The sequence below is a fragment of the Vigna angularis genome, chromosome 3, assembly GCF_016808095.1.
Source record: "Vigna angularis cultivar LongXiaoDou No.4 chromosome 3, ASM1680809v1, whole genome shotgun sequence".
NCBI lineage: Eukaryota > Viridiplantae > Streptophyta > Magnoliopsida > Fabales > Fabaceae > Vigna > Vigna angularis.
Window position 1 is genome coordinate 19,155,066 of NC_068972.1, and position 15,056 is coordinate 19,170,121.

General features: G+C 30.0%; 1 protein-coding gene across 1 annotated transcript; it reads right to left on the reverse strand.

The window, feature by feature from the left end:
• Positions 1 to 9,553: 9,553 nt before the first annotated feature.
• LOC108324669 (60S ribosomal protein L35) lies at positions 9,554 to 10,948 on the reverse strand. The gene is made up of 4 exons (XM_052875396.1): positions 10,809 to 10,948; positions 10,582 to 10,717; positions 10,334 to 10,490; positions 9,554 to 9,852 (listed from the first exon to the last, which is right to left on the reverse strand). Exons 1-4 carry the CDS (start codon positions 10,810 to 10,812, stop codon positions 9,778 to 9,780), a joined length of 372 nt encoding a protein of 123 aa, XP_052731356.1. The 5' UTR covers positions 10,813 to 10,948; the 3' UTR covers positions 9,554 to 9,777.
• Positions 10,949 to 15,056: the final 4,108 nt, after the last annotated feature.

Sequence of the window (15,056 nt, forward strand, 5' to 3'; positions counted from 1 at the left end):
GAATTTTAAAAATAATAAAGAATTTTCATTCTAATTTTAATAATAAATTAGAAGTTTTCTTCTAATTTTAGAAATAAATTAGAAGTTTTCTTTTAATTTTAGAAATAAATTAGAATTTTTCTTCTAATTTTAAAAATAATAAAGAATTTTCTTCTAATTTACAAATAATGAAGAATTTATTTTCTAATTTTAAAAATAATGAAGAATTTTTTTTCTAGTTTTAAATTAATAATATTGACTTGACATGTAACACTTACATTGACCTGCCATGTAACACGTGACATAATATTAACTTGAGATGTAAACAATTTTTTTGAAATTAAGAAAAAATTTTAAAAAATTAATAAAAAATTTTATAAAAAATTATAAAAATCACGAACTGACACGTGATATATACTGTTTATCTCCGATTAATAATTTAGACTGATTAATAATTTAGAGATAAATATAAATTATAAAAATTGATACCACATTAAATACTCCCAAAAAATAAATCTTACAATTAAACAAAGTCAAACGAAAAGAACCAAAAATTGTATTAAACCTTTCATTAATGTGTTTCTTTATGTTGAATAAATTTTCTCATAGATTTATGATAAAATATTTAAAGTATTTACTTTTTTTAATAAAATTAAATATCTAAAGTATTTATTATAACATTTTCCTGTGATGCCGTACTATAAAAACTAAATTAAATTGTAAAGATAAAGTTAATATTTTAAAATATATAATTAAATTAACATGATAAAAGGTTAAGAAAATTATACGAATTTACCTAAATTTAAAAAATTTCATTTCAATTCAAATAACTTGAAAATATAAAATCACGTTTTTTAAGTTGAATATTTTTTTCCAATGTGAAGGGATGAAGATAACAAATGTTATCATGCCTATTTTATATACATAAATTTTACGTATATTATTTTAGAGATGAAATATAATAGTAGAAAATTGAATGAAAATTTGATTCATTTTTTCAAAATTTATTGAAACTATATTATTCATTTAATAAAATAAAATACATTATTTTAATAAAATTATTTCGTTATTTTTATATAATATAATTTTAAATTTTAAATATTTATTGGGATACCTTTTACTATTTCGTGTTAGGTTAATAATGACCGATGTGATTCTATTTCGTGTTATTTTTTACGATAAAAAAATATATTATTATTATTATTATTATAATTAAAATAAATTTATTCTATTTAGTTTTTTTAAATATTTTTTATTATAAATAATTAATTTTTTAAATTAAAGAAAAAGTTCCAAAAATTGGTAAAATAATTATTTTTATTAAAAAAAATACTTCAAAGTTAAATTTTAGAATAAAATGTGAACACATCTTTATACAATGTATAGATTTTTATTTTCTATCTTTTCGATTTCTTTCCTTTTTATTTTATTTTTAATCCAAAAATAAAATACAAATCGGTAAAAGGTTATAAATAGTTTAGACATGATTTAATGACACAATTACTTCTAAAAAAGTTTCGATGAAATATAAAATATCAATATTGCAATTATATAATAACATGGATTTTTTTTTAATATTTAAAAGCCACTTCAAAATTGTTAAAATATATCGCATAAATTTTTTTAACATTTAGAAATATTGTAAAAGGTTAATTTTTTACTTGATCTCAAATTCAGCTGTTAATGATTGTTAGTATTTAGTTTGTACCTGCTTTTAAAAAAGTCTCAATTGTGTTCATGTGGTATAATTACACCAATCAAATCTCTTCCGTTAAATTGACATAAACAGAGTTAGATGTTTGATGATGTTTGCAGATTTCTTTGCCACATCATCAAACATTTAACCTCATTTATGCCAATTTAACGGAAGAGATTTAATTGGTGCAATTATACCACGTGAGAACGCAATTGAGACATTTTGAAAAGCAGGTATCAACTACACACTAACGACTGAATTTAGGGACCAAGTAAACAATTAAGCCTATTGTAAAATTATCAAAACTATTTTAAATTACATAAAAATTGATTTTATTTTTTTCCCTATAAGTATTTAGGAAGAGGTTTGTGCAAAATATCCAAATAAAACAATAAAAATGTAAAGACCTAAAAATGACACTTTAGAGGTGATAATGCAGTGAGATTCAATTATTTTAATATTAAAAGATTTTAGTATAAATAGTTTTTTTATTAAAATATTAAAACACAATCTCTCTAGAAACCATTTCTTAGAGTTGTCTTACTTCTCTCTTAGTGTTTTGGCTTTTTGCTTACGTGATTAAAGAATCGAGACCGCATAATTGATCATTGTGACAAACACTCTACATTGCAGGTTTGGAACAATTTAGTTATAGGGTTTTCAGAGACAGAATGATGTCGCTAAGCGAGACGTTAGCACCAAGAGTGTCGTTGAGTGCCACCTTTTGCGAAAGGTTTGGCGTTGAGTGTCAGGATTGTTGTTGAACGCTCTCTTTTGCAAGAGGCTTTGCGTTGAGCACCACTTTTAAGGATCAGTGTATATGTTGTGATTTTCTAATGTTTTGATTTGTTTAAAATGGATTATTATGGATATGATGTATGTTTAATATGTATTAAGGTTTGAGAACATGGTTGTGGATATGTGTGGTGATGGTGTTGTGAGAATTTCAAGGAGAAATTCTTTGTGATGATGTGATTGTGTATGCATTGACATTAGGAGTTTACTAAGGAGGTATCCTGATATACTACCAATCATTAAACTCATTTAGAGAGGAATAGGATGGGGGAGAGAATGACAGGAGGTCCTCGTCACTGAACTATTTTTGGTCCTAGGTGCGAAGGGGATTTACCTTGCGAGCAATAGGATGATAACCCCTTTGTTTATGACTTTGTGGAGTATAAATACTACTACAAATGCAGGCCTACAGTGAAACCTAATCTTAAAGGCGTGTATCTGGATAATTGAGTCTAGTGTAAACTATTTACGTGTGTTTATATGAGTTATTATCTTTCGTAAATATTTAGCTTATATTGATATAATTTAATTGTCTTAGAAAACCCTTTTCGCACATTAACTTACCTTGTCGTTTTCTTTTGGTGTATTCTTTGTATTTTCTTTTGCAATGATCACCTTGATGGTATGAGTAGTTGAGGGATAGGTGTCGAAATATCTCAAAAAGAAAACTGTGATAATCACCTTATAGTTTTTGTAGAAGTTTTACATATATTTTATTATTAAAACTATTAAGTTTTAATAATTCTATTAATATTATATATTTCTATGTTGAGACAATCTCTTAATGTTATCAGTTTTATAAGTCTTATTTTATCAATTGTAAACTGCTAAAATTAGGATCTTACAAAACTATGACAAATTTACTACTTTACAAAATAAATTTATCAAAGATTAACAATTTAACCAAAACATGAACTCAACCAAAATGGTTAAACCCTTCTTGTTATTATTGGAGATCAAATTCTTTATTTTATTTTTCTCTTTAAAAAGCTTAAAGTTAGAATTGACTATACTTTTTTTTGTTAAAAATAATCAATTTTGTGATTAATTAAGTTAATAGATAATTAATTTGAAATTATGTCATACTTCATTTTCTTTCTCATTGTTGTCGATCTAAGGGGCTTCTTATTGCATCTCATTATTTTTTCCCACACCTCTAAATTTGTCATTGTTTTCGATTTTGTCTTCTCCAAATTATATATTAAATAATTAAATATAACCTTCATCTTCTTCCTCCTCTAATACTTAAACCCTTATTCTTGTACTTGATCTCAAAGTCTTTTTTGAATTTGGCGACATGATCCAGATTGTGTAAATCGGGTAAGGATTTTATGCATCGTATTGTGCATCCTAGTATGAAGCCCTAAATTTGGGAGTAAGAATCAAAATACCTAATTCGAGAGATTTCTATAACATAATAGGAAATCCGATAAATGATTTTCAAGGGTGTAGTTAGCAGACTGGACAATTCGGTGTATAACTCTAGATCTAGGAAGAGCCAACCGGATTCATCAATTTAGTTGGCTTTTTTGAGATATAGAGATATGCACCAAATTGTCTAGTTCGATAACTACACCCTTGAAAAATGTTAATTGGATTGCCTCTTTCGATATAGAAATATCCCATATTAGGTATTTCGATTCTTACTCCTAGATTCAGAGCTTCATATCAAAGGGCATTGATACACAAAAATCTTATACCATCAATATATATTTTTATGTTTATTCTGCATGGGTCTCTTCTTACATGACGTCGTAGAGGATGATGTCAAAGGTTGAGCTTGCAGTTGAGCTTCTCTAGCGTAACATCTGTAAGACTCGGGAAAAGATTAGGAATATTTATGAATAATATTTATATGAATTTACTATAGTTTAAATGTGTTAGGTGAATGCATGTAATACTGTATAAGTGATTGCTAACTTTTATGATGTGAGAGAGCTACTAAAAGAATTAAAAAAGGGTTATATATTAGTTTTTGGGCCATATATTAGTTTAAGGCATTGACCAATGGTGGAGGCATTGGTACTGCATGCGCATGCATGGAGATCCTCCATTTGAATCCTGACATTTATTTTAGCTCTTTTGCTTTTGTTTTGAGTTTTTCTTTAAAGGTTTAAAACAGTGAGCACCATTAAGTACGTGTAATTTTTAGGCTCATGAGGGTGACAAATTTAGCACTAGTTTAGCTGTATAAATACTAAATTAATGAGGGTTAACCTCATAATAAAAACCTAGTCAACTTCAGAGAAAGAAAGAAGGATTTCCGTCAAGAAGTTGAAAGTGTTGGAGGTTGATTAAGGATAAAGATTTGCTTAGAGTATAGGTAAGGGGAGCTAGCCTTCAATGTCTATGATTGAGTAATTATGTGTGAGTGCATGTCCATTATATTTTGTGTACATGCCATGAAGGTTTGATGACATGTATCATGTGTGTTATTTTATTTTTTTTAATCAATGTGTGTACGAGTGTTTAATTTGTTCATTATATTTTTTTTGGTGAATGTCGTGAACCATGGTGTGGTGTGTCATACATGTTGTTTTCTCAAGTCAAATATTATTGTGTTGCATGTGTTTTGTTGAGTTATAATTGTCCTTGTGTTTTTATTTTATTACATATAGTTTTAGGGATTTAGGGTTTTGATGTGTTGTATGAACATGAGACATGATTTTATGTTTTATATGGTTTTATTGCATTATATTTTTCCAAGACTGAGTTGTGTATAAGTGGTATTGGGTTATGCTAGATTGTTATAGGGTTAGTATAACTTGTGCTATGGGTTGTCGGGTCATGTATGTGTAATGTCATGTTGATATATGCATAGATAGTGTTGTTGTGTGAAACTATTATGTGATTGGAGATAGTGTCGAGTTGTCCCAGTGTGTATTTGTGAGGTGTATGCATTTATATAGTTGATTCTCATGTTTCCTACCTTGCTATCATGAGATTTTATGACTGGATTGATGTATATGTGATGTGATTTGATGATTTCATGTATGGCCGAGTTGTTATGATTGAGTGCCAATTTGTTTAGAGTGTATGTGGTGTTTATTGAATTATTTTTCCTTACTGTTATATGATAAGCCATGTTATGGGTGGACTGTGTTGAGATAGTGGATTATATGTTGTCTTATGTACCCATTAGTCGTGATGCAAGAAAGTTCTTGCTTTGGTGAATAAACCCTGTTTTGGTGAACATACAAGTCATGCATTGGCGCTTAGACACTGTTTTGGTGAACTGGCAAGACTTTCGTTGGTGCATGAGCCTTGTTTTGCTAAACAAGAATCCCTAAGTTGGTGCATACGCCCGATTTTGGTGAATTGGTCGTGTCTGTTGGAGTACGGAAGATGACATATGGTGACAGTAATTGGTGGTGGTGGCATGATTTGTCTGGATTGGAGTTTGGACTTAACAATTTGTTATTGTGTTGTGAATTTGGTTTGTGTAAAGATGTTATGATTTAAAAGATAAATGTATTATAATAATTGTAGTATTATATGTATTTTTGATGTTGATGTTATTAGTTCATTCTTACATTTATGGTGATGGTTTCCACCTGCGATGATCGTATTTATACAAGAGCAGATGATGTTACAAAGGACATTGCTAATGATGTTGATGTTGTGTAGATCGTAAGACGAGTGGAGAATTATTTTTGGGGTTTTCAAACATTATTTTGTTTAAATAAATTATGTTGATGAGTTTTAGTACGCCATTTAGAGTTGTATTGAGATTGTTTATTAATTTCGCATTTTTATTTAAATTTCACGTTGACGTAATAATTTTAAAATTTTCACTAGGTCCTGATGATATCAAAGTTGTATTTTTCCTAATCAATACACGTTCTTTTACTTACATGTGACATCCTAAATCGGGGTGTTGCAACATCGACATTGCGACATGTCGTCATGACAACATTGATGGCCTATAGTCATGGTGTTGTTAAGATGTCATCAACTTCCTCTTCTTCCTCCTCAAAAACAGATGCGTGAACTCCTCCACTGTCTCTCAGTACTGTCACGATGCTATGTTATTATTGTCATAGACATCTCTAGCGACACCACTACCTCCTTCCTCTTCAGTGATTGTATGAAGTCACTTTCTACCCAAATCACTAGGATTTTGAGAGCAACCATGGATCTCCCTTTGCCAAATCTCTAAAGATGGAGGGGATGATAGAAATAATGTCTGTATTTTGACGTGTGAAGGTCAAAGGTGATTCTCCTACCTCCTCTCTGTTTGTGTATTTATGAAGGAAAGAGGATGAAAGAGTGAATAAGATTTGGGAGTGTATATGGAATCTGTGAATGGTAGTGGAAGGAATATTATGATGATGAATGGAGAAATTAGATGAAGTTGGGATGATGGCTCTATAATGTGTAGTGTAGGGTTTTTGTGTGGTTTGGAGAATGATGGTGGTTGTCGGATGATAGTTGATAAAGACGACATTTAAGATCTAGGGTGCTAGGGCTTGTCTTGGACAAAAATAGGTACACCCACGAGCTAAATTGAACGAAAGGGGGAAAATGGAAGACATCAATTCAATGAATTTTGGGAATGAATGAAGTCACGTCACTCAGAAGGATGATCTAAGATAAGTAAGAAAGATTTGACACTTTGAATTGTAAAATTTAAAAAAAAGGATTGAAGTTTTGAAGAAGAACCTGACTTGAAAGAAAAGTTCATATTTTCATTATTCCAAATATGCCTTACTAACGAAGTCAACCCCCTATTTATAGAGAAGGTCAGTTGACCTAAAAATTAAATTCAAACTTAAATAATGTTGATTATTGTTTTTATATTGCAAATTAATTAAAGTAAATTCTTAATTAATTTGTTGACGTTTTCACTATTAACCAAAATGGATTCTTAATTAAAAACAAGAACTTTTTAGATTATACATAATAAATTCAACCAAAGTACATTTTCACTTAAATTCTATTATGTTTAATCATGTTTATTCTTTTAGCTTCTAACCAAATAAAAAATTAATTAATCAAAGTATATTCTTGATTAATTATTATTAAATTTTTTATCACTAATCAAAGTACATTATCAATTGGTAGCAAAAACTCATTTATGAAAGTTTAGAACTTTAATCAAATTATATTCTCAATCAAAATTAAAAATCATTAGACTCATATGATCAACATGCATATAAATTAAAACACTTTGCTAATTAGCTATGATGTAAAAATCATTATTTTTTACGTGATTCAAAGATAAAATACATACATATAATATATATATATATATGTGAAAACTCAAAACAATAATAAAAAAAACAAAGACATTATTTTAATTTAACCTTAAACCATCCCTAAAAACTTAACCCTCCATGGATGGAATGAAATAGATAATACATGAAAGAAAAAGTAAGAAAGGTGGAAAGAATATAAGAGATATGGTAGATATAACTACATAAAACTAGAGTAGCTAATGTCTCATCCCGCTTCTCCAATATCTCTTTATATAGAATTTTATTTGACGTGAATTTTGATTTTTCTGTTAATGAAATCTCTTATCTAATATTGCAATATCTCCAAATAATTAAAAAAATTAATCAATTTTAAAAATATTTGACCAATATTTTATATTGATATTTTTAGATATAATTAAATTTATTATTTTGTAAAATATCTAATAAATTATCAACTGAATTTTGTCCAAAATTCCAATTTAGCATTTCTTGTTTTTGAGTTGTGTAACATATTTAAATTGTGTAATTGAAAACATTTCAGATTGTAGATTATACTTGTAATCAGAGGTAATTTTGAGTTTATGGATGTTGTGGGGATGCGGGAGGAAAAAAAAGGAAAGTATAGGAAGAAACAGTCAGAATTTCATTTTTCAGGTTAGTATACCAGAAAAATCGTATGAATTCTAAAGTTAAGGGACTTAATTAAAAAGAAAAAGTTATATATTTACTATATGGAAGGAAGATAATTCAATTTGTTTGCAGGACTAGCAGGCAGTTTAGTCATACTTTCTTGAAGAGAAATATAATTTACTCAGCAATTGATTTGATGAGAAAAAAAAAATGCTATTATATAATTTCAAACAAAGTGTGCAGAAAACAATATCAATAAAAAGGGTGAGAAGGAGTTTTTGACGAATATAGGAAATTGCGTGTATGCAAATGTATGATTACGGATAATAAAACAATAATTATCTACCCAAAGAAGAAAGAATTACCGAAATCCGACCATCATTTTTCCTAAATTCAATTAGAGCTATGTAGTGAACATTCATTGAGTATATATGGTAGTAATAATGCTAATACAGAACATATAATTCAGTTTCCTTCTCCGTAAAATGCCAATTCTAACTCTTCCTAGTTATCTACTTCCAGATTCTTAATTCGATCAGTTCACACTTTATATTCTTAATTTGATTCCTACTGGCATAGCACATTCTCCATTCACATGTTTAAGAATAAACATACGGATACATCACAGGTTTAGACTCAAATTTAAAATGGCATATACAAATATACAAATGCTTAACGGAGCTTAATCAATACATGACATTATGGTTCAAACTGCCAGTTTTCACAGATACAAATTTAATTAAAAAATTTACAGAAACAAAAAAATGTAGTGTTTTAATTCTCGTAAAATTAATGAATTAAGATTTTAATTTACTTTAATTTTTCTTTGTTTTTCATTCCTTCAAAAGTCACTATTTTTCTCTAATTTCTATCAATTGATATTTTAATTCACTACTTTTAGTAGTCAATATTCATGTTAAGATATATGAATGACTTTTGTTTTACATACTTTAAATGTTTGTGATTACAAAAGCACACATTATACTACAGCACTAGTATGAATCAGTGGGAATTATCATTTAACATTTTATTCAACACAATTTTTTTATTGGTGTTACAGTACTAAAGCTCAAAAATTGGTAATTTTCAATTTTAAAGGGGCAAAAACAGATGAAAAATTCAATAGAGATCGAAATAAAAAACTATGCAAGGACTAAAATCCTATTTCAGCCAAAACCATATTAAGAATGATACAAGAACTAAAAGCCACTAAGCATTCACTAAACATAAGGACTAAATTAAATGCTTATGATAATTGTAAGAGAAATGAAGATTTCACATTGATCATTCATCCAGTGCTACTCCATAAAACAAAAGGCCAAAAACAACCATAATTTCTCGAAGCAACTATAGTTTTAACAAATACCCTGGAAACTATGAAGGCAGACATCAAAACAACTCAGGTACTAAAAATTGGAATGCAGCCTCAGTGGCAAGCATCAACACCTTAAAATTTCAATACAAGTAATCAATTCTAACTTAAACTTTGATGGCATACTTTCTTAGTGGAAAGTAAAGCTCCTTCTTCTTCTCCCGTTCTGTCTTCAATGATGCCTGCACAAACCGAGAAGAGGGTGGTAAGACAAAGACAATTTGATAAAACCAAACCCTCGTTTAGAAATGGATGCATATCCACAACATATCAACTATAAAATAACTTCTATTAAAATTCATCATTTAACAAGACCTCAAAAATCCCTTAACTACTTTTTATGAGACCACAAAATACGGTCTGAGTCCAAAAACATGAGACTGAAAACAACATGAACAGTCTATCCATGTTTGGTAGCAATTACAGTTTAAATTAAAGATATGAGATCACAATACTACTGGAACCAATTATTGAGTATATTCAATGCAGATGCACCATAACTCAAACTCAAGAGTAAAGGTCAAGTTGGAGTATGATGCACATGTTGTACCAAGATCACAATTTAATTTATCGAGACGAAATAAAATCTAAAATTTCAAATTCTAGAAGAAAAACGACGAACAAAATTAAATAAAGACTTGAAAAAAATAAAACGAGTGAAACCTGGTGTTTGGTAAGGCGTCTGCGAATGGCGCGGGTCTTCTTGGGACGGAGGTCAAGGGGCAAAAGCTTCTTTGTCTTGTAAGCCTCTCTGAGCGCTGCCTTCTGCTTTTGAGAAATAACCGTCAACACCTGCGCTATCGAAAGCCTCACTACCTTGCTACAAAACGAACACAAAATGCAGTTTACAAAACGCGATTCCAACAAACAAAACAATCACAACAAACACTCAGAACGAGTTCGAATAGTACATTTTGGAGAGCTTGTTAGGGGCGCCGCCGGTGACCTTAGCCACTCGAAGCAGAGCGAGCTCCGCCTTCAGATCCTTCAACTGGTTCAGCAGCTCCGCCTTCGTCTTGTTCCTCAGCTCGTACACCTTTATCCTCGCTTCAATGGCGGAAAAGAATTAACTCAGAACAGACATGAAAAAAAATGGCACGAATCTGAATCCTTGTTACAACGAATTTCTTTGACTTACCCATTTCGTAGATCGACGCGCAGCTCTTCCGAAACCCTAAAGTCGGAGGCACTATATTAACGATGATTCGTTATATACAAGGAGAAGCTCCTTCGTGTTTTTTTTCTGTTCGTAACTGGGCTCTCATTTTGTTGCTAGTATTTGGAGAACTAGTGGGCCGAAAAGTATTGAGAAAGAAGTAGGCTTTTTATTCCTGGATCTCACAATTTCTTTGCGCACTCCTATATTTTCAAAATAACAATTTCACTCTTCTGAAAAAAAGTGACTAACTAATTACCTTTCGAAATAAGTTTTTCACAATTTACAAACTATATTTTTAAAGTAGGATTTCTTGAACAGATTTTCTAGAATAAGATTTTCAGATTAATATTTTCAAAATATATAAAATTCTGTAACAAATTTTTCACAAGATTTTTCGAATAAAATTTTCACAATAAATATATTACCTTCCAAAATAAATTTTCTAGAATAAAAACAATGAAGATCTCACGTGAAAAAAAAATTGAAATTTCATTTAATTGGAAAATTTATTTTATAATCACTTTAAATATATTAAAGAAAATTATATATATATATATATATATTAATGTAAATTTAAAATATTATTATATTTTAGTTTAATTTTTATTAACTAAAATATCTTTGGAAATGGTTGTATTGAATTCTATAACTTAGTGGTAAAAGAATTTGTTCAAATAGGAAATAAGTTGAATAAAATTATATTAACAAAAACATAAGTTTATTGTATATTAATTTCATAGGATATCATATTTTTGTGTGTTTTATAATATTTTAATGTATATTTGAGAAATAATAAAAACATTAAAAAAAATTTCATATTTTTATAATTAGGGTCTAAAGTAAATTACAATTATTAGTTTCAAATAAAAAATCAAATAGATTAGTAAGTTAAATGTGAAAATTATTTTCAGTTTAAAATTGAAAAGAAAAGTGTTCATTTGATAATTAAGTAAGATAGGATAGGTATCCTATTTTAGTCTAGTGTTTGTTTATCCTAGAGGGTTTTCGAGTTCTCATATAAGAGTATCTTTAATCTTATAGAAAAAAAAAACTTGAAAAAGAGTTATTACAATTCAAAGAACATATAACAAAGTCAGAAAGTAAACACTTAATTCTCCTCGAGACTTATAACGCTCCAAGAATATTAGAACTTAAAGGACATAAAGATGTCAAGACAAGATCGTCTAGAGAAATTTGATAACGGTTGAAAATACTGTTATTTGTGATATAATTTTGACACTAAATGCACCATTTTCTGCTTAGAAACTTGCTTGGAATCATGTTTTTTTGTTAAGTTGTGTGAATAAGAGAGTTGAGGTTGAATTTGATGGTTTTATGACTAATTTCCCTTGTTTTGGCAGGGAATGAGATAATATGGAAAGTAAAGAAGAAGTGAAAGGGAGATGAAGCTCAGAAAGGCCTCGAAAAGCACCAGAAGAGAGGAATACTCGAAGCTTGGGTGCCCTTTTTGGAGGCTTAAGCGCAGAAGAGTGTCGCTCACCACCCGGGCGCCCCTTTTGGGGCGCTTGAGCGCCAAAAGCATGAAGCTTGGGCGCCCCTTTTTGAGGCTTAAGCGCAAGAGACCACCGTTCATCGCTCGGGCGCCCTAAGTGGGGTGCTTGAGCGCCAGCGACACGGGCCTGGACCTTGTTTCTGTTCTGTTTTCGCTCTAGTTAAATAACCCAGACATCCTAGGTTTTGTGTTTTGGCAGGAGGAGCGCGGCAGCACACTCTTTCACCCTCTAGAGGCAGATTTGGAGGCGGGAGCCTCCATCTTCTACTTTTAGGGTTTTTCTATCTCATTCTTCTCCATTATTCATTTAATTTCACCATGTCTATGGTGAACTAACTTCTATTTGTTGTTGGGGGATGATGTAACATTGTGAACTCTCATGTATTTGAATTGAGTCTTAACAATTTATGTTTTTTCATTAATCGTTAGAGTAATTCATTTGTTACAACGTTTGCTTTGTTTAATTCATTCAATAGCATGATTTATGAATTGCATGAGTGTTGGGAGGTTCCTTACAATTCAAGTTCTTGTTGAATTACTCCCAAGAGTAATATTTCTCAGGGATGAGAGTATGAGTCTTGGCCGTCTTAAGCTCTTGATCTTCACATTTAATTACTAGGAATGCTAGGAATTGTATGAACTGGTAATTAAGGACAAGCTTATTCGCCGAGGGATCGGGTTTAAGTGATTTAGTGAGTGACGTTAACATTAATGCATAAAGAAGAATTCTTACATATATGAGAGGGAACTTGGCGAAATCTAACCCCAACAACATACTCATCTCATACTAAATCAACATCCGTTCGTCACTGTGTTATTCTGCTATTGATCAAACTACAGTCATATTTAATTTTCTTTCTTTGCATCTAAAACCAATGATCTCGTTTTCTTTAAGTCTTCATTAATCGAGTTATCACACGATTGTCTAGTGCCGAGAGTCCTTTGGGATACGATACTTGGTCTTACCATTTTATATTACTTGTGCGATTCGGTACACTTGTCGATTCATCAACAAAATCATATAAAGGATTGACGCCACTCTCTACCCAAAACCTTAAGGCAATGAGTTAATGAGTCTTTCACCTTTATATACTGCTCTACTTTCTAATTTTATCCAATGTGGGACTTAGACTTACATGGATTCCCAACAGAAACGTCTAACTATACGCTAACAAAAGGAAAAGTCTAATTATACATTTAAAAAAACACATAAGCCTAAAATTTTATGTCTAAACAGTGTTGAACAAATAAGAATTTAAAGAAAAGAAACATCTAGAAAAAGCTCGTTAAACGATGTAATGAAACTTACAAACAATTTTATAAAATAAGCCTTTAACGTTTTATATCATCTATAGATCATATATTAAACACTTTACTTCCTAAACAGTATTTCTATCAACGAGTTTATGTGTGCCAAAATATTTTAAACACGCAAACATGCCTAAACGATTACCAACATTTAAAACATTTATTGAATGTATGAATAATACCTCTTTGCTTGTATGTTTTGTTCTCTTTATTTGTGCATATCATTTCTACACAAGATCGATAAAGACGTTAAGAGATAGGAAGACATTTCAGGAATGTTTCCTTAACGCTTCAAGCTCTGCAGAATCATACCAGCTACTTTTATAAAAGCTTTGATAAAGCACAATAGCTCTACAATGTAGACCCGAGTCTGACTACCTACGTAAAAAGGCTATGAACTCTACATGAAAGTCAACTCTCAGTCTAACAGATCTTTCTCGAATAAGACTATATATAGATGATTGCATGAAGAGAAGACAAGAAGAATACGTGCATATAAACAAGCTTGTTGTTACGCTGTTTCTCTTTCTCTACATCGTCTAACGCTTTCGTTTAAAGAGAAAATCTTTACAAGTATTTCAAATTTAAAATTTTCTTTATATTGAAAACTTATTCTCTCTTTGAGAGTTATCAAATTTGTATCTTGTTTAAAAAACCTTTTTAGTTGTCTTATAAATTCAGAAGTGAATTAAAACACTTGATGCTTAGCTCTATTGAGTTAAACGATATAGTTAGTTGACTAGTGTTGAGACCATTAGTGATTGATACTCGTTGTAAACCAGGAGTGATGAAACTCGTGTAATCTTTGTTAAAGATTAATGAAACCCCATAAGAGGTCTTAAGGGAGAACTGAACGTAACTTTGGTTGGAGCAAACTTAATGACAATCTCATAGTTAGGTTGGGTCAAAACTAGAAGGGAAGTCATGAAGAGGGTGAAGAAATGGTGATGTGGAGGAAAAGGCTAAGTGTCTCGATGATAACTCTCAGTATTTGCATATTTTTCTAAGTTAAAACTCTTTTCTTAAGATTCTTTAGCTTTTAATTTTTCAGAAATATAATAGTTTAGTGTAAAATGGTAAAAATAGCTTTTAAATAAAAATTTGGTTAATTTTCTCTTTTTAGGCAAATAAAATAGGTTTTTAAGTAATTAGATTTTTTTTAGAAAAATATATTTTAGAAAACAAAGTAAAAATAGTTTTTAGAATAGGTTATATTTTTTAGTAATTTTTTTAACTCTTTAATTCATTTTATTTTGTAGGTTTTTGGGCTGAAGTACATTGGGCCATTGGCTGATTAATTGGACTGGTCTGCCTGCACTAGAAATCTGTTACGCTTCAATAATTTATTTGGCTGATTCTGATTGAGAGTGGAGATTGAGCCGCTGCCTGGAGCTGATTGTATCAGA

Excerpts from the sequence above, each read along its gene's own strand:
- LOC108324669 (XM_052875396.1), bottom strand. Across the intron at positions 10,491-10,581 it reads CCTAACAAGCTCTCCAAAAT|CAAGGTAGTGAGGCTTTCGA; the intron begins GTACTATTCGAA and ends TTCGTTTTGTAG. Across the intron at positions 9,853-10,333 it reads GACGCCTTACCAAACACCAG|GCATCATTGAAGACAGAACG; the intron begins GTTTCACTCGTT and ends CGGTTTGTGCAG.